A 20,261-nucleotide genomic window follows, 5' to 3' on the forward strand; every position below is an offset into this window, starting at 1 on the left:
TTTTCAAAATTTTACCCATTAAGCAATATCCCTAAAAAAAGCTTCAAAGTGCCTGATTTTAACCATCGTTATATACACCCGTCCATTTTCCTGTGACGTCACACAGTGATGCCAATACAAACAAACATGGCGGATAGAACAGCAAGATATAGCGACATTAGCTCGGATTCAGACTCGGATTTCAGCGGCTTAAGCGATTCAACAGATTACGCATGTATTGAAACGGATGGTTGTAGTGTGGAGGCAGGTAGCGAAAACGAAATTGAAGAAGAAACTGAAGCTATTGAGCCATATCGGTTTGAACCGTATGCAAGCGAAACCGACAAACGACACGACAGCCAGCGACACGGTAGAAAGCGAGGACGAATTCGGCGATCGCCTTCTAACCAACGATTGGTATGTGTTTGTTTGGCATTAAAGGAAACTAACAACTATGAACTAGGTTTACAGCATATGAAATACATTTGGCAACAACATGCACTTTGAGAGTGCAGACAGCCCATTCGTAAAACCGCGAGTAATGAATAAAGTTTTCATCAATTAATATATTCTGTAGACATACCCTCATCCGCTCTCTTTTCCTGAAAGCTGATCTGTCCAGTTTTGGAGTTGATGTCAGCATCTGCTTTGGATATCCACACATTCTTGCCATCTCTGTCGTAGCATAGCTTTCGTCGGTAAAGTGTGCGGAACAACTGACTGACCATTTCGTCGGCTTTCCCCACAGCCTCGTATTTTGAACAAATTTCGTCCAATTTCTTGCGACTTTCGCATCTTTGGGCCACTGGTGCAACTTGAATCCGTCCCTGTTCGTGTTGTTACACCCTCCGACAACACACCGACGAAAGTGAGAAAATGGCGGATTTCTTCCCGATGTGACGTCACAACGTGACGTCATCGCTCCGAGAGCGAATAATAGAAAGGCGTTTAATTCGCCAAAATTCACCCATTTAGAGTTCGGAAATCGGTTAAAAAAATATATGGTCTTTTTTCTGCAACATCAAGGTATGTATTGACGCTTACATAGGTCTGGTGATAATGTTCCCCTTTAAGTATGAACATTGGTAAGACCGACACTGCCCCTGTAACTATTTGGTTACGGGGGCAAATGTAATAAGTGCTTATTACAATTGAACAGAATTGTAGATAGAACCATGTTTGAACAGAAAGTAACCATATATTACTACTACATTTAACAAGTATATTAATAATAATTTGATAAAATCATACAACTGTAAATTATGCAATGTTCCTGTATTTGTCATCAGCTATATTTGGAGTCTTTGTAACCCATTTTGAACAGGTTCTATTGTTTATTTACAGTATACCAAAATATATTGTGATATATATCGCAATATAGGCTTCAGGCCGTATCGTCCATCAGTCCTTATGATGGATTGGTGTGTTGGATCAATGAAGTTCTGCATGCAAATAGTTGGGAGTGCATGTTACGCTTTCCTAGTACACAAATCAGGGCAATAGTCCTAAAGTAGGAGGATCCCGTCCAACTCACACTGTGACCGGGAAGATATTGCTGGCGGCAGAGATGGTCATGCACGTGCTGAACACCACCTGCTCGCAGTGGCCGTGCAGGATGCAGTCGTCAGCGTTCCAGGAAACGGGCAGCGTGAACGTGATGTTGATCTCTTCGTGGGCTTCACGGCCTGAAACACCAAAAACGTGTGAAACAAACATTTACAGCTGGCAACACGGGGAAGTGGCATAGGACAATAATGGCTACATGTGGCATCATTTTCAGTGAATGGAACATTTTTACTGCTGTATAACCTGCACACTGGCTACTTTGAAGTGTATCAAAGTATTGAACTTTAAAGTGACAAAAATTAATTGGGCAACATTGTACTTTTGCCTTGGCAGGCTCGCCCCTGGTATATGCAGGGTGATAACTAGATGGAAGGAACCATTATGATTATATAAGGGGAGATGCTTCCACTGATGTCATTGGGACTCAAATGCACCTTGTCCACAGTGCGACCCGCAGCTAATTTTTTTAACAGCCCGTGGAACATTTAAGAAATATTTTTTTTTTTTAAACATAAAAAAGTGGTATAAAAGAGTAAAGAGATTAAATATACAAGAAAAAGTTGCAATATTGACTAATGACAGAAAGATGCCATGCAGGCTGTTTTTCCTTAAAGCTGTTGTTGTTCAAAAAACAATGACTCAAAATTAATGTTATGAAGTATTGAGCTATCCAAGGCTCCAATTACTTCACATCAAAAACTCCACTTTTAAATATTTTGTGTGTTTGCCATATGAACATTTTTTTTTTGACAAAAAAGGCATAAAACAACCAACAAAAATAATAAAAACATAATCGACGGATAGCTCTGAAGGGCTCCCCTCAAATTCGGTCCCGGGGAAGGATCTCAGTCATAAAACTGTTAAAAAATAAGTTATGTGTGCATATAGGTGTGTGTATATATATATATATATATATATAATATATATATACACACACACAGACACACACATGTATTCTCACGCACACACATACACAACTTATTTTTTTAACATTTTTATGACTTATTTATTTACTTATTAACTTATTATTTAAAAATAAGTTGTGTGTGTGAGATTTTATATATATATATATATATATATATATATATCTCACACACACAACTTATTTATATATATATATATATATATATATATCTCACACACACAACTTAAATAATAAGTTATAAGTAAATAAATAAGTCATAAAAATTTTAAAATAAGTTGTGTATGTGTGAGAATACATGTGTGTATATATATATATATATATATATATATATATATATATATATATATATATATATATATACATACATACACACACCTATATGCACACACAACTTATTTTTAAACATTTTTATGACTGAGACCCTCTCCCGAGCTTGAGGGGAGCCCTAAAGGTTAAAAAAAAGAAGTCTATGTTGTATTGGTTTTGAAAATTAAACTATGCTTTGATTTTTCAGTGTGTGGCCCTCTGTGCAGCCCCCTGTACTGTGACTAGGGATGTCCCGATCCAGGTTTTTGCACTTCCGATCCGATACCGATATTGTTTTTGCACTTCCGATCCGATACTGACCGATACCGATACCGATACTGGCCTATCCGAGCATGTATTAAAGTTTAAAGTTATTTAGCCTACTTAGTTGTCAGAATCATGTTGAAAAGGGTTTTAGTACCCTTGATAACAACTAGCCAGCTGAATTAGGGGTGTTTGAATAATACACAATGGTTGGTAACAAGAAACTGACCTGTTTATTCAAGGATAAACACAAAATAGACAAAATTATACATGACAAACAGAAATGGCATCATTGAAACTAGGGCTGGGCGATATGGCCTTTTTTTAATATTGCGATATTTTAAGGCCATATTGCGATACACGATATATATCTCGATATTTTGCCTTAGCCTTGAATGAACACTTGATGCATATAATCACATCAGTATGATGATTCTATGTGTTTTGATTGATTGATTGAGACTTTTATTAGTATACATTGGCAAATATCGGATCGGGACATCCCTAACTGTGACCATGCTTTGGTTGCCTTGGTTTCATGTTGACGAAATAAACTCAAACTCACCAAACAGGCCGACCTGTTGCCCGAGCACGGCGGCGTACAGATGGGTGATGTTGCGCGAGTAGCCCCCGAACGGACGCTGGGGATCCAGCGTAAGCGTGATGGGCACCGAGATGTTGACGGAGCCCGGGTCCTCGGAGATCAGCGGCACCTGCGTGCTGGAGCGCGCCTGCCCGCTGGTCAGCACCAGGCTCTCGGGCGTGGTGGACTCGTTGAGGCCGTGCTTAATGGTCTCGTTCTCCGACACACACAAGTCCAGTTCGTTAAAGCGCAGCAAGAATGTGTTCCAGTCCTAAAGAGGCAAGGTGCGGGCATAAAAATTAGGGACTGGGTTACAGTCGTCATTGGTAATTAATAAGCATGTTTAAAAGCAGGAATGTAAAAAAATAAGTAATACAATAATCCATTAAATTGCTCTGAAGCAAAATAGCTGTCGCTGATCACTTTTGCGTGGCATCAAAACACACCTTGCTGAAATGCACACCCACTTAACATGCTTATTGATTTATACTGAATATTTGAAATGATATGATGTAAAAAGGTCTGTGCTCTGCACATGAATGCCATACATAAATATTATGTTAAGCTTAGGGCAGGGCGATATTGCCTTTTTTTAATATCTCGATATTTTTAGGCCATATCGCGATACACGATATATATCTCGATATTTTGCCTTAGCCTTGAATGAACACTTGATACATATAATCACAGCAGTATGATGATTCTATGTGTCTACATTAAAACAATGTTCTTCATACTGCATTAGTATATACTCATTTCAAACTTTCAGGTAGAGAAGGAAATCACAACTAAGTCAATTGACCAAAACTGTATTTATTAAACTGTTATTAAGCAGAGGCACAAACATTCATGTCATTTCCAAAACAGAAAGTGCAAGATTGTCAGAGACATTTTAAACAAGACATTTTAAAACAAGCTATTAGTGCACTTTTTTGTGCATGACGTCACTAAGATGACATATCAAAACAACACTAAATTAAAGTGCACTTTTTGTACAGAACGCCACTACAATAGTTTAAAACATGTCACCAAGATATTTCAATAAGTGTCAAATAAAAATGAGCTGCATAATAGGAAATCAAATAGTGTTCGTCCTCAGTGTTGGGTTAGTTACTGAAAACCAGTAACTAGTTACAGTTACTAGTTACTTTATTTCAAAAGTAACTCAGTTACTAACTCAGTTACCTAAACCAAAAAGTAATGCGTTACTGTGAAAAGTAACTATTTAGTTACTTATATATATTTATTTTTATTTTTTTAAGGCCCCATTTAATGCCCTTTTAGCCTTCATTTTAGTACTGTTATTGCACTGGAGAATAATACAATCTGTTGATCAACTTGACATGCATTTGCATCACTGAACTCTGCTAAGCAATGTGCTCTACATACAACACACAAAGACAAAGATATGTTTTAAAGGGCCAATTTGTTTCAGACCAGAACAAATTGACAAAACTATTTTAAATAGCTGCAACTTAACATACATAAGTAACAAACAGCATAATAACAACATAGCTGTAAAACAAGAAAGGCACACACTACATACATAAAGCCTAACCAGGCGTTTTCTCAAGGAATTCTGAAATAAAATCATGTCTGAAGCCCAGAACACTCTACACATTTCCCCACTTAGTTTAGAGAAAAGGAAATATTAGCCTGGCCCACTAGTATCCCTCTTTAGGTTTGTGAACTTTATAGTCTAAACATTTAGAGTGATGTGATAATCAAACACTCTAAAAGTTTAAAATGAAAGAGTATATAAGAGAATTGACAGAGTGTGTGTACCTTCAGTGTGCAGTGCCTCATTAAAATCCAGCCGCTGTTGGAGGTGAAGTGTGTGTCTCTTTACTAGCTTCGTCGAAGCATGTTGTTTTTGTCGCGGTTTCAGCATATTTGAAACTTACATTCAGCTAAAATGTTCTTTTCTTTGTGGTCGATAAAAGAAACGTACTGAAAATATCTCCATTTTAAGAAACTCGGCTTCGGGGTTCGCCATGACGTCTTGATAGTAGACACAGACACAGACACACACACACACACACACACACACACACACACGTACACACAGACAGCGCGCGGCGCGCCTCTTTTTTGTCGCCTCTTCAGCAGCGCTGCAACACTCAGATCTTCTCAGTTTCTAGCCAATACTACATAAAAAATAACGCAAAATAACGCAGTAACGCATCATGTAGTAACGGTAACGGAGTTACTGAATATAAAAAATAACGCGTTAGATTACTAGTTACCGCCGATAGTAACGGCGTTACAGTAACGCGTTACTTTGTAACGCGTTAGTCCCAACACTGTTCGTCCTTCGCTATGTGGTAGGTTCCTGCGGACGTTATCTCCTTTTGTCGTGGACTCTTTTTTTCATACGGTGTTGATGTGGAAATGTTTGCCTCGGCATTTTGATGGTGTGGCACTGAACAAAGATGTTGACATGCGGAGTAAGCACTCTTGATTCTCTAGCGGGTGACTTTTCAAATGATGCTACGTATTGGCAGTAATGCTACTTTTTGTAGAAACGCTTTTGCCCCACACTTGACAAATTACGGTTGTCTGTTCAACATATTCCCACTTGAAGCCAAACCACTGCCAGACGATGGACCCCCTGTTGTTCTTCTTGGGAATTAATTCTTCCTTAATTTGTTACCAGATTCGCACCTTCTTTCTTTCAGCTAACTTTAGCCATGCTGCTACGTCTCTGCGCCGCGAGGGCGTATGCATATACTTATGTCATGACAGTATGTGACGTATGTAAGAATGTGCGCTTGCTGTCTGTGAGAAGGAGACCCAAGAAAGAGTGGGAAGAGCTTGTCGTGTAATGCCAGCAGCTAAAAACAATTGCGTGAGAACGTATACTCCGATATCACGACATAGTAATTTTTTATATCGCACAGAGACAAACCCGCGATATATCGCGTATATCGATAGATCGCCCAGCCCTAGTTAAGCTGAGTAATTGTAATGAATAGAAACACTGATGGATCTGTATGGTCTTTATAAGATGACATAACTGCATTACACCTTGCACTGCAAACATAGCTGACTTGTTAACGCCTTTAAAAAAAAGGTGTTTACAAAGGACTTCCGTGTTGTGCGATGTTACATGATATTGGTGATGTACAACCTCTTGTCCGAATAAAAATGGTAATAAAAATGCATTTTTAATCACATCATTATTTACACCAATGGATGTAAATTGCGGACTATAAGGCGCTACTTTTTTTCCTACGCTTTGAACCCTGCTGCTTATAAAATGTGCAGCTAATTCATGAATTTTCTTCGCTGACGACTATGGTGACTAAAAGGCATACTTGCCAACCTTGAGACCTCCGATTTCGGGAGGTGGGGGGTGGGGGGCGTGGCTAAGAGGGGAGGAGTATATTTACAGCTAGAATTCACCAAGTCAAGTATTTCATACACACACATATATATATATATATATATATATATATATATATATATAGAATTCACTGAAAGTGAAGTATTTTCTTGATATATATATATATATATATATATATATATATATATATATATATCAAGAGGGACAGAGACAGCACACAGTGCATGTGGATCACATGTTACCATGGCAAGAAAACATGGAGAGACTGGAATGTAATAGAGTGATCTATGTTTGTCTGTTGCCATCTCCTGGTGAATGTTGGCTATAGCGTACTGTGATTACTTTTTGGTTGGCCAACGATTTACGTGGTGTTGCGCACCTGAACGTCAAGTCAAGTGTGTGAGTCTGTTCTGAAGTCTACAGTAAAGAGACGTACTTCATCCCCTCGCCTGTTTATTGCCTCCAACTCAATATATTACAACAACATTGCTCCATGCGGACCTGGAGGGGGCGTGGCCTCCAGGTCCGCCTGAATTTCGGGAGATTTTCGGGAGAAAATGTGTCCCGGGGAGGTTTTCGGGAGAGGCGCTGAATTTCGGGAGTCTCCCGGAAAATCCGGGAGGGTTGGCAAGTATGCTAAAGGGTGTGTTTGTGCTATGGCGCCATCTTTTGGACGAGTTCGCTCACTGCAGTTGCTGCAGTGCCCTTCAGTTTAGAGCTTTTAACCGGAACGTCCATAGCGTTTTTACTCGTATGGATTCTTCATCCATCACTCCAAGCAACGTTTGTAAGTTTTAAAATATAACAAATATGCATTGAATGTTTCCATTCATATTTGCACATGCTATCTAAGATCTAGATTCACTCGACATCCATTACAAAGGTCGCCCAGGGGTGGGGGGTCCCCACATCTGCGGTCCCCACCAAGGTTTCTCATTGCATCCCATTGGGTTGAGTTTTTTCTTGCCCTGATGTGGGATCTGAGCATAGGATGTCATTGTGGCATGTGCAGCCCTTTGAGACACCATTTAGGGCTACATATATATAATCTTTGATTGATTGATTGATGATCTTAAAGTAATGAAACTAGCGTTGGTGGCATTAGCTAACACGTTTACGAGTGTCTGTGTTAGTATTAATCTACAATGGCATTCTTTTTGTCTTGTTTCAGTTTCGTAAATTCACCAAAACGTCGCTGTGGAAGTCTGTTTACCTAATCGGAGAGCTAGCTTCCGCAGCTAGAGGGTCCATGACAATGACTTCTGCTTTACTGCGGTGTGACAGACACCGTATGGAAACAATTAAGGTATGTAAAAACACATTTACAAAATCTTTCTGTGTAAATACCTCATTTAACAACATATACATATGCGGCTCATAATCCAGTGCGGCTAATATAGGGAAGGGAAAAAAAAATCCACAATTTTGCGGGTGCACCTTGTAGTCTGGAAAATACGGTAAATATATTACTAATAAGAGTACTGATAAATGCTGATATCGATAAGGTATCCGAATCAATAAAATTCTAACTATATACTAGGGATGTCCGATAATGGCTTTTTTGCCGATATCCGATATTGTCCAACTCTTAATTACCGATACCGATATCAATCAATCATCAATCAATCAATGTTTATTTATATAGCCCTAAATCACAAGTGTCTCAAAGGGCTGCACAAGCCACAACAACATCCTCGGTACAAAGCCCACATAAGGGCAAGGAAAAACTCACCCCAGTGGGACGTCGATGTGAATGACTATGAGAAACCTTGGAGAGGACCGCATATGTGGGTAACCCCCCCCCTCTAGGTGAGACCGAAAGCAATGGATGTCGAGTGGGTCTGACATAATATTGTGAGAGTCCGGTCCATAGTGGATCCAACATAATAGTAAGAGTCCAGTCCATAGTGGGGCCAGCAGGACACCATCCCGAGCGGAGATATCAACCGATACCGATATATACAGTCGTGGAATTAACACATTATTATGCCTAATTTGGACAACCAGGTATGGTGAAGATAAGGTCTTTTTTTTTTTAAATTAATAAAATAAAATAAGATAAATAAACTAAAAACATTTTCTTGAATAAAAAAGAAAGTAAAACAATATAAAAACAGTTACATAGAAACTAGTAATTAATGAAAGTGAGTAAAATTAACTGTTAAAGGTTAGTACTATTAGTGGACCAGCAGCACACACAATCATGTGTGCTTACGGACTGTATCCCTTGCAGACTGTATTGATCTATATTGATATATAATGTAGGAACCAGAATATTAATAACAGAAAGAAACAACCCTTTTGTGTGAATGAGTGTGAATGAGTGTAAATGGGGGAGGGAGGTTTTTTGGGTTGGTGCACTAATTGTACCGTATTTTCCGCACCATAAGGCACCCTGGGTTAAAAGCCACGCCTTCAATGAACGGCATATTTCAAAACTTTGTCCACCTATAAGCCGCCCGGTGTTGTAAGCCGCATCTAACTGCGCTAAAGGAATGTCAAAAAAACAGTCAGATAGGTCAGTCAAACTTTAATAATATATTAAAAACCAGCGTTCTAACAACTCTGTTCACTCCCAAAATGTACGCAAATGTGCAATCACAAACATAGTAAAATTCAAAATAGTGCAGAGCAATAGCAACATAATGTTGCTCGAACGTTAATGTCACAACACACAAAATAAACATAACGCTCACTTTCTGAAGTTATTCTTCATTCATAAATCCCTCGAATTATTCTCCTTCGTTGTCCGAATTGAAAAGTTGGGCGAATGTGGGATCCAAAATGTCGTCTGGCGCTGTCTCCCTGTCTTGGTGAACGTCACGTGTGTTCGCCTTCTGTCATCCACTGTTCCCACGCAGTTAGCAGTCTAGCTTCGAATGCCCTGTTGACACCAATATCTAGCGGCTGGAGGTCTTTTGTCAATCCACCCGGAATGACGGCGAGTATTGAATTAAGCGCGTAAGCGTGTCTCTTAATGTGATGTTATGAGCTAGCAAATATAACAACTACACTACCCAGCATGCAACGATAGTGACGAGCATGCGCGGTAGCCCTGAGAAGCGTTGTTGTATGCTGGCAGTTAGAATGTGGTTATGAGCACGCTGTGAGTAAACGTTGAGAACTCAGTTAACACGCCTCGTCTGCATTATTTATAATTAGACAGACAACACACTTAATAGGAGCCATTTTGGGGTCTTTACATAAACACACAAATGGAAATGAAACGTCACATATCCCAGCATGCACCGCGCGCTTCTTCTACGGGGAAAAAAGATGGCGGCTGTTTACCGAAGTTGCGAGACCGAAACTTTATGAAAATGAATCTTAATATTTATCCATATATAAAGCGCACCGGGTTATAAGGCGCACTGTCAGCTTTTGAGAAAATTTGTGGTTTTTAGGTGCGCCTTATAGTGCGGAAAATACGGTAAGTGTATCTTGTGTTTTTTATGTTGATTTAATTAAAAAAACAAAAAAAAAAACCGATACCAATAAAAAAACAAACAAAACGATACCGATCATTTCCGATATTACATTTTAAAGTATTTATCGGCCGATAATATCGGCAGGCCGATATTATCGGACATCTCTACTATATACACATCCCTACATTGGGGTATGTCGTTTGTTAATGGGGAAAAACGTTAATGCCTCCCGTATTCATGTGAAATGTTACAGCAATATTAATAACATGGCAGTTTTACGTCAGCTCTAAATGTTGGTTCCAATTATTTTCTCCGAAGAATGCCCTAGCATGCTCCTCACCTCCGTCAACCCTGGCGACTTGATCTCCTTGATCTTGAAGAAGTAGCCGACAGTGAGGAAGGCGATGGCCAAAGCGCTGACGCTGATCATGAAAATGACCAGCGGCGGACGGTTGGTGATGTAGCTTCTCAGGTTCTCCAGAGGATTCAGCAGGTACACCTGCACGGGCACAAAACACACCATGTGACGCAGGTCTCTTAAAAACATTCGAGCATACATTGCACAACGACTTGAATGCTAGAAAAGCGCCTTTATGTAGATGTGTGTGTGTGTGTGTATTCGCAGTGGTCACTGGGCGCAGCATCTGAGTAGCGACCGGACCGCTGTTTTCAGAATTCAACTGTGTTCCTGTGTTTTAATCACCTCTATACACCAATACCGATGACGTACAACACGTGTCCCAGTTAATCCAGAATATCAACATTTTCGGACACGCGCCACAAAGCTTACACAATTTGGCATGTTTACAGGTAAAAGCCAGTAAATTAGAATATTTTGAAAAACTTGATTTATTTCAGTAATTGCATTCAAAAGGTGTAACTTGTACATTATATTTATTCATTGCACACAGACTGATGCATTCAAATGTTTATTTCATTTAATTTTGATGATTTGAAGTGGCAACAAATGAAAATCCAAAATTCCGTGTGTCACAAAATTAGAATATTAGTTAAGGCTAATACAAAAAAGGGATTTTTAGAAATGTTGGCCAACTGAAAAGTATGAAAATGAAAAATATGAGCATGTTAAATACTCAATACTTGGTTGGAGCTCCTTTTGCCTCAATTACTGCATTAATGCGGCGTGGCATGGAGTCGATGAGTTTCTGGCACTGCTCAGGTGTTATGAGAGCCCAGGTTGCTCTGATAGTGGCCTTCAACTCTTCTGCGTTTTTGGGTCTGGCATTCTGCATCTTCCTTTTCACAATACCCCACAGATTTTCTATGGGGCTAAGGTCAGGGGAGTTGGCGGGCCAATTTAGAACAGAAATACCATGGTCCGTAAACCAGGCACGGGTAGATTTTGCGCTGTGTGCAGGCGCCAAGTCCTGTTGGAACTTGAAATCTCCATCTCCATAGAGCAGGTCAGCAGCAGGAAGCATGAAGTGCTCTAAAACTTGCTGGTAGACGGCTGCGTTGACCCTGGATCTCAGGAAACAGAGTGGACCGACACCAGCAGATGACATGGCACCCCAAACCATCACCCAACCATGCAAATTTTGCATTTCCTTTGGAAATCGAGGTCCCAGAGTCTGGAGGAAGACAGGAGAGGCACAGGATCCACGTTGCCTGAAGTCTAGTGTAAAGTTTCCACCATCAGTGATGGTTTGGGGTGCCATGTCATCTGCTGGTGTCGGTCCACTCTGTTTCCTGAGATCCAGGGTCAACGCAGCCGTTTACCAGCAAGTTTTAGAGCACTTCATGCTTCCTGCTGCTGACCTGCTCTATGGAGATGGAGATTTCAAGTTCCAACAGGACTTGGCGCCTGCACACAGCGCAAAATCTACCCGTGCCTGGTTTACGGACCATGGTATTTCTGTTCTAAATTGGCCCGCCAACTCCCCTGACCTTAGCCCCATAGAAAATCTGTGGGGTATTGTGAAAAGGAAGATGCAGAATGCCAGACCCAAAAACGCAGAAGAGTTGAAGGCCACTATCAGAGCAACCTGGGCTCTCATAACACCTGAGCAGTGCCAGAAACTCATCGACTCCATGCCACGCCGCATTAACGCAGTAATTGAGGCAAAAGGAGCTCCAACCAAGTATTGAGTATTGTACATGCTCATATTTTTCATTTTCATACTTTTCAGTTGGCCAACATTTCTAAAAATCCCTTTTTTGTATTAGCCTTAAGTAATATTCTAATTTTGTGACACACGGAATTTTGGATTTTCATTTGTTGCCACTTCAAATCATCAAAATTAAATGAAATAAACATTTGAATGCATCAGTCTGTGTGCAATGAATAAATATAATGTACAAGTTACACCTTTTGAATGCAATTACTGAAATAAATCAAGTTTTTCAAAATATTCTAATTTACTGGTACACCAATACCGATGACGTACAACACATGTCCCAGTTAATCCAGAATATCAACATTTTCGGACACGCGCCACAAAGCTTACACAATTTGGCATGTTTACACTTGACAAAACTCCCCCGCAAAACATCTAAATTGAGTAAAATGTTAATTGTGATCCCTATTATCCGATATAAACCGATACCGATATATACAGTCGTGGTATTAACACATTATTATGCCTAATTTTGTTGTAATGCCCCGCTGGATGCATTAAACAATGTAACAAGGCTTTCCAAAATAAATCAACTCAAGTTATGGAAAAAAATGCCAACATGGCACTGCCATATTTATTATTGAAGTCACAAAGTGCATTATTTTTTTTAACATGCCTCAAAATAGCAGCTTGGTGTTGGGGACATGCTCTCCCTGAGAGAGCATGAGGAGGTTGAGGTGGGTGGGGTTAAGGTGGGGGGGGGGGGGGGGGGGGCTAGGGGGTATATATTCTAGCGTCCCGGAAGAGTTAGTGCTGAAAGGGTTTCTGGGTATTTGTTCTGTTGTGTCTATGTTGTGTTACGGTGCGGATGTTTTCCCGAAATGTGTCATTCTTGTTTGGTGTGGGTTCACAGTGTGGCGCATATTTGTAACAGCGTTAAAGTTGTTTATACGCCCACCCTCAGTGTGACCTGTATGGCTGTTGACCAAGTATGCATTGCATTCACTTATGTGTGTGAAAAGCCGTAGATATTATGTGATTGGGCCGGCACGCGAAGGATGGGCCTTTAAGGTTTATTGGCGCTCTGTACTCCTCCCTACGTCCGTGTACCACTCCGAACAGCGGCGTTTTAAAAAGTCATAAATTTTACTTTTTGAAACAGATACCGATAATTTCCGATATTACATTTTAAAGCATTTATCGGACATCTCTAGTCCTTGGGCGAGACACTTTACCCGCCTGCTCCCAATGCTACCTACACTGGTTTAGATGTAGCTAAAAGATGTAGGTAATGGGCTTCATTATGTCATCCTTTCTCACTGGCACTCATCGAGGGCGGACGCTCCCCTTTCCTCTCCCTTATCCGTCCTGCTTGCTTCTTTGTCTGGTCTTAACTTTCTTGTCGCCTCGTTTTGCACTGCTCTCCAAATCCTGGGGAGCCTGGCCGAGACTCTCCCGAAGGACAGTGCGGCGAAGACACAACAAACTCCCTTAATATGTACATGTGCTTTGTTATGGAGGTTTTTTTCCCCACTCCACACTGGGCCCCCCTTAGGAGCCCAGTCTAGATTGTATTTTTTATTTTTTTTACTCATCCTTCCCCAGCATTGACCCTTTTCCCCATCTTTTACGGGGCGCCTGGTGGCGACCCATGAGCGTTACTGTTCTGTAACCCTGTTTGTTTGTCTAACCTTGAACGGGTTTGTGCTGAAAACAAAGTTTTGTTGCACTCGTGCAATGACGATAAAGACCTACCTACTAGAGATGCGTGGATAGGCAATTTATTTCATCCGCAACCGCGTCAGAAAGTCGTCAACCATCCGCCATCCACCCGATGTAACGTTTGATCAGAACTGCACCCGCCCGCCATCCGCCCGTTGTTATATATCTAATATTACCGGTAATTAAAAAAAAAAAAAAAGGGTGAAAACTACGCGAATTGCACCTTGTGCAGACAAGATTTTTCGATCGGACACGGAGGAATTAGCGATGTAAAAGACCACGTTGGGACAAAAAAACACAAGTCTAATGCCGTTGCTAGCGATACAAGTGGAAAACTTTCAACGTTTTTCGTCGCCCAAACAGATTCTTTGGATGTGATGAATGCCGAAGTTTTATTTACGGAGGCAATAATTGAGCATGGACTTCCAATCGCACTGGCTGATCACATGGGACAGTTAATAATGTAATGCAACCTTTAAAAATCATTACGCGGTGATCGCGATCCCAAAAATAAACTTTTCTTGCATGATAATGTCCAGAAAAATTTGCTTTATATTACTATAGAGTCCTTTTAACGAATGAGTTTGATGGTTTATCACAAACCTTAAATGAAATTCCATGGCCACCGTCCTGCTCTCTATATCAACCAGGGTGAGCCCCACCCCTTTCGTGAGCGCACTGCGAAAGCGGACGAGGCGGGGTGTCGGTGCGGTGGGCGCGGTAGTGACCCTGGACGTGCGTCGGGCCCTTCTCGCGGATCGCCTCAGCTACGGCTCCCGGTGGGGCCCTCTCGGGGGAAGGGGCCTCGGTCCCGGACCCCGGCGAGGCGTCCCTTCTCCGCTCCGTAAAAGTGTCCATCTCTTTTCTTTTTTCTTCTTCTGTTGTGGCATATGCAGCAGGTGCCTGCTCGTTTTTCGTATGTGGGTAACAACATTTAACTATGTATATATATTTCCGAATTGGTTTAACTGCCACCCGCAAAAAAAAATAAAAAAATAAAAAAAATATCTAATTACGGTAATCCGCCCGACCCGACCCGCGAGCGGATAAAATCTTATTGTTTTTAATTTCATCCGCCTGATCCGCGGATAATCCGCGGACTCCGCGGTTGTGTCCGCAAACCGCGCATCTCTACTACCTACCTATGTAAAGCGCTTTGAGTCTCTAAAGAAAAGCGCTATATAAATACAATTTACTACTACATTTACAAGTCGAGTTCGACCCGCCATGTTCACTCAAATTTTCTCTCACTTCCAATGCTAATTTAATCAATTACAAATATACTGTAACTACAGATGTCCGATATTATCGGCCGATAAATGCTTTAAATTTAATATTGGAAATTATCGGTATCAGTTTCAAAAAGTAAAATGTATGACTTTTTAAAACGCTGCTACTACGTAGGGAGAAGTACAGAGCGTCAATAAACCTTAAAGGCACTGCCTTTGCGTGCCGGTCCAATCACATAATACCTACGGCTTTTCACACACACAAGTGAATGCAAACATACTTGGTCAACAGCCATACAGGTCACACTGAGTGTGGCCGTATAAACAACTTTAACACTGTTACAAATATGCGCCACACTGTGAACCCACACCAAACAAGAATGACAAACACATTTCGGGAGAGCAGCCGCACCGTAACTGTAGGAGCCTAAATGCTGTTTAAGTTCATTTACATTTTTATGGAAGGTGCTTTATGTTTATTCAGCCAAAATGGGAGTATTTACTTTATTTGCATAATACGAAAATGTATATATTTGCATGCTTAGAATATTTATAAGGTACACTTTATTTGTAATTATTACATTTGTCTAAATTTGATGACGGAACTGTTTGATTGCATATATGGCGGAAGGATCTGTGTGTTTTTTTGGACACAATGCATTATGGGTAATGGCAGTCAGGTGCGGGGGAATTGAGCCACACCGTTTTTTGACCTCACTCTTACTTTTTCTAACTCGTTCTTGCCGTAACAAACTCGCTTTATTTTGCCATTCATTTGTTCCCACATCGTTATTGTTTTACGTTTTTGAATTATTAAGTAAACGATACAAAACGAAGAGGAGCGTCTGGAGTTTTGTTTGTTGTCGCCGCAGCAAGCGGAGCAGGAGAAAGTAGAGGAGCGTCAAGCTAAAGGCTTCATTAGGAATCTACAGTAACACAACATAAACACAACAGAACAAATACCCAGAACCCCTTGCAGCACTAACTCTTCCGGGACAGTAAAATATACACCCCCCGCTACCCCCACCCCACACCTGCCCACCTCAACCTCCTCATGCTCTCTTAGGGAGAGCATGTCCCAAATTCCAACCTGCTGTTTTGAGGCATGTTAAAAAAAATAATGCACTTTGTGACTTCAGTAATAAATATGGCAGTGCCATGTTGGCATTTTTTTCCATAACTTGAGTTGACTTATTTTGGAAAACCTTGTTACATTGTTTAATGCATCCAGCGGGGCATCACAACAAAAATTATGCATAATAATGTGTTAATTCCACGACTGTATGTATCGGTAATTAAGAGTTGGACAATATCGGCATATCGGTAAAAAGGCCATTATCGGACATCTCTAACTGTAACTATGGAACCTATTTTTTCTGCTTCTTTATTTAGCAAACTTTTAATAATCCATAACTGTCTTTGTTTATCACAGAAAAATTATACGTACATCACTGAACTCGTCTTTACAAGACCGGTCTGCTAATACTAGATTCATGTATATCAATTAATCTTTCAAACTTTGTTATGTCTTTAACGTGTTCTCTGTGACGTTAAAAGGGAAACTGGCGGCGTGTCAACAAAATAAGGTGACGTCATTTATATATATAAGACATATTTACTATGATGAAAAGGATTGTCGGTGCTTAACACCACAAAAAGCGATCATTTTTGGTCAACAGCCATACAGGTCACACTGAGTGTGGCCGTATAAACAACTTTAACACTGTTACAAATATGCGCCACACTGTGAACCCACACCAAACAAGAATGACAAACACATTTCGGGAGAGCAGCCGCACCGTAACACAACATAAACACAACAGAACAAATACCCAGAACCCCTTGCAGCACTAACTCTTCTGGGACAGTACAATATACACCCCCCGCTACCCCCACCCCACACCCCAACCACCTCAACCTCCTCATGCTCTCTCAGGGAGAGCATGTCCCAAATTCCAAGCTGCTGTTTTGAGGCATGTTAAAAAAAACAATGCACTTTGTGACTTCAAAAATAAATATGGCATTTTTTTCCATAACTTGAGTTGACTTATTTTGGAAAACCTTGTTACATTGTTCAATGCATCCAGCGGGGAATCACAACAAAAATTATGCATAATAATGTGTTAATTCCACGACTGTATGTATCGGTAATTAAGAGTTGGACAATATCGGCATATCGGTAAAAAGGCCATTATCGGACATCTCTGACTGTAACTATGGAACCTATTTTTTCTGCTTCTTTATTTAGCAAACTTTTAATAATCCATAACTGTCTTTGTTTATCACAGAAAAATTATACGTACATCACTGAACTCGTCTTTACAAGACCGGTCTGCTAATACTAGATTCATGTATATCAATTAATCTTTCAAACTTTGTTATGTCTTTAACGTGTTTTCTGTGACGTTAAAAGGGAAACTGGCGGCGTGTCAACAAAATAAGGTGACGTCATTTATATATATAAGACATATTTACTATGATGAAAAGGATTGTCGGTGCTTAACACCACAAAAAGCGATCATTTTTGGTCAACAGCCATACAGGTCACACTGAGTGTGGCCGTATAAACAACTTTAACACTGTTACAAATATGCGCCACACTGTGAACCCACACCAAACAAGAATGACAAACACATTTCGGGAGAGCAGCCGCACCGTAACACAACATAAACACAACAGAACAAATACCCAGAACCCCTTGCAGCACTAACTCTTCTGGGACAGTACAATATACACCCCCCGCTACCCCCACCCCACACCCCAACCACCTCAACCTCCTCATGCTCTCTCAGGGAGAGCATGTCCCAAATTCCAAGCTGCTGTTTTGAGGCATGTTAAAAAAAACAATGCACTTTGTGACTTCAAAAATAAATATGGCATTTTTTTCCATAACTTGAGTTGACATATTTTGGAAAACCTTGTTACATTGTTTAATGCATCCAGCGGGGAATCACAACAAAAATTATGCATAATAATGTGTTAATTCCACGACTGTATGTATCGGTAATTAAGAGTTGGACAATATCGGCATATCGGTAAAAAGGCCATTATCGGACATCTCTAACTGTAACTATGGAACCTATTTTTTCTGCTTCTTTATTTAGCAAACTTTTAATAAACCATAACTGTCTTTGTTTATCACAGAAAAATTATACGTACATCACTGAACTCGTCTTTACAAGACCGGTCTGCTAATACTAGATTCATGTATATCACTTAATCTTTCAAACTTTGTTATGTCTTTAACGTGTTCTCTGTGACGTTAAAAGGGAAACTGGCGGCGTGTCAACAAAATAAGGTGACGTCATTTATATATATAAGACATATTTACTATGATGAAAAGGATTGTCGGTGCTTAACACCACAAAAAGCGATCATTTTTGGTCAACAGCCATACAGGTCACACTGAGTGTGGCCGTATAAACAACTTTAACACTGTTACAAATATGCGCCACACTGTGAACCCACACCAAACAAGAATGACAAACACATTTCGGGAGAGCAGCCGCACCGTAACACAACATAAACACAACAGAACAAATACCCAGAACCCCTTGCAGCACTAACTCTTCCGGGACAGTAAAATATACACCCCCCGCTACACCTGCCCACCTCAACCTCCTCATGCTCTCTTAGGGAGAGCATGTCCCAAATTCCAAGCTGCTGTTTTGAGGCATGTTAAAAAAAACAATGCACTTTGTGACTTCAAAAATAAATATGGCATTTTTTTCCATAACTTGAGTTGACTTATTTTGGAAAACCTTGTTACATTGTTTAATGCATCCAGCGGGGCATCACAACAAAAATGATGCATAATAATGTGTTAATTCCACGACTGTATGTATCGGTAATTAAGAGTTGGACAATATCGGCATATCGGTAAAAAAGGCCATTATCGGACATCTCTAACTGTAACTATGGAACCTATTTTTTCTGCTTCTTTATTTAGCAAACTTTTAATAATCCATAACTGTCTTTGTTTATCACAGAAAAATTTTACGTACATCACTGAACTCGTCTTTACAAGACCGGTCTGCTAATACTAGATTCATGTATATCAATTAATCTTTCAAACTTTGTCATGTCTTTAACGTGTTCTCTGTGACGTTAAAAGGGAAACTGGCGGCGTGTCAACAAAATAAGGTGACGTCATTTATATATAAGACATATTTACTATGATGAAAAGGATTGTCGGTGCTTAACACCACAAAAAGCGATCATTTTTGGTCAACGGCCATACAGGTCACACTGAGTGTGGCCGTATAAACAACTTTAACACTGTTACAAATATGCGCCACACTGTGAACCCATACCAAACAAGAATGACAAACACATTTCGGGAGAGCAGCCGCACCGTAACACAACATAAACACAACAGAACAAATACCCAGAACCCCTTGCAGCACTAACTCTTCTGGGACAGTACAATATACACCCCCCGCTACCCCCACCCCACACCCCAACCACCTCAACCTCCTCATGCTCTCTCAGGGAGAGCATGTCCCAAATTCCAAGCTGCTGTTTTGAGGCATGTTAAAAAAAACAATGCACTTTGTGACTTCAAAAATAAATATGGCATTTTTTTCCATAACTTGAGTTGACTTATTTTGGAAAACCTTGTTACATTGTTTAATGCATCCAGCGGGGCATCACAACAAAAATTATGCATAATAATGTGTTAATTCCACGACTGTTATGTATCGGTAATTAAGAGTTGGGCAATATCGGCATATCGGTAAAAAGGCCATTATCGGACATCTCTAACTGTAACTATGGAACCTATTTTTTCTGCTTCTTTATTTAGCAAACTTTTAATAATCCATAACTGTCTTTGT

General features: G+C 40.2%; 1 protein-coding gene across 1 annotated transcript in view; it reads right to left on the bottom strand.

Annotated features, from left to right (window-relative positions):
- The window catches only part of tmem248 (transmembrane protein 248), a 33,749-nt gene that overhangs the window by 12,873 nt on the left and 615 nt on the right, over positions 1-20,261 (bottom strand). The window contains exons 2-4 of the mRNA XM_061962752.2: positions 10,738-10,896; positions 3,606-3,894; positions 1,514-1,664 (exon numbers count right to left, since the gene is read on the bottom strand). Coding sequence (XP_061818736.1) covers positions 1,514-1,664; positions 3,606-3,894; positions 10,738-10,896 — 599 coding nt within the window. The remainder of the gene's footprint in view (positions 1-1,513; positions 1,665-3,605; positions 3,895-10,737; positions 10,897-20,261) is intronic.

This window comes from Nerophis lumbriciformis, linkage group LG09 (genome assembly GCF_033978685.3).
Source record: "Nerophis lumbriciformis linkage group LG09, RoL_Nlum_v2.1, whole genome shotgun sequence".
In the NCBI taxonomy this organism is placed as follows: Eukaryota; Metazoa; Chordata; class Actinopteri; order Syngnathiformes; family Syngnathidae; genus Nerophis; species Nerophis lumbriciformis.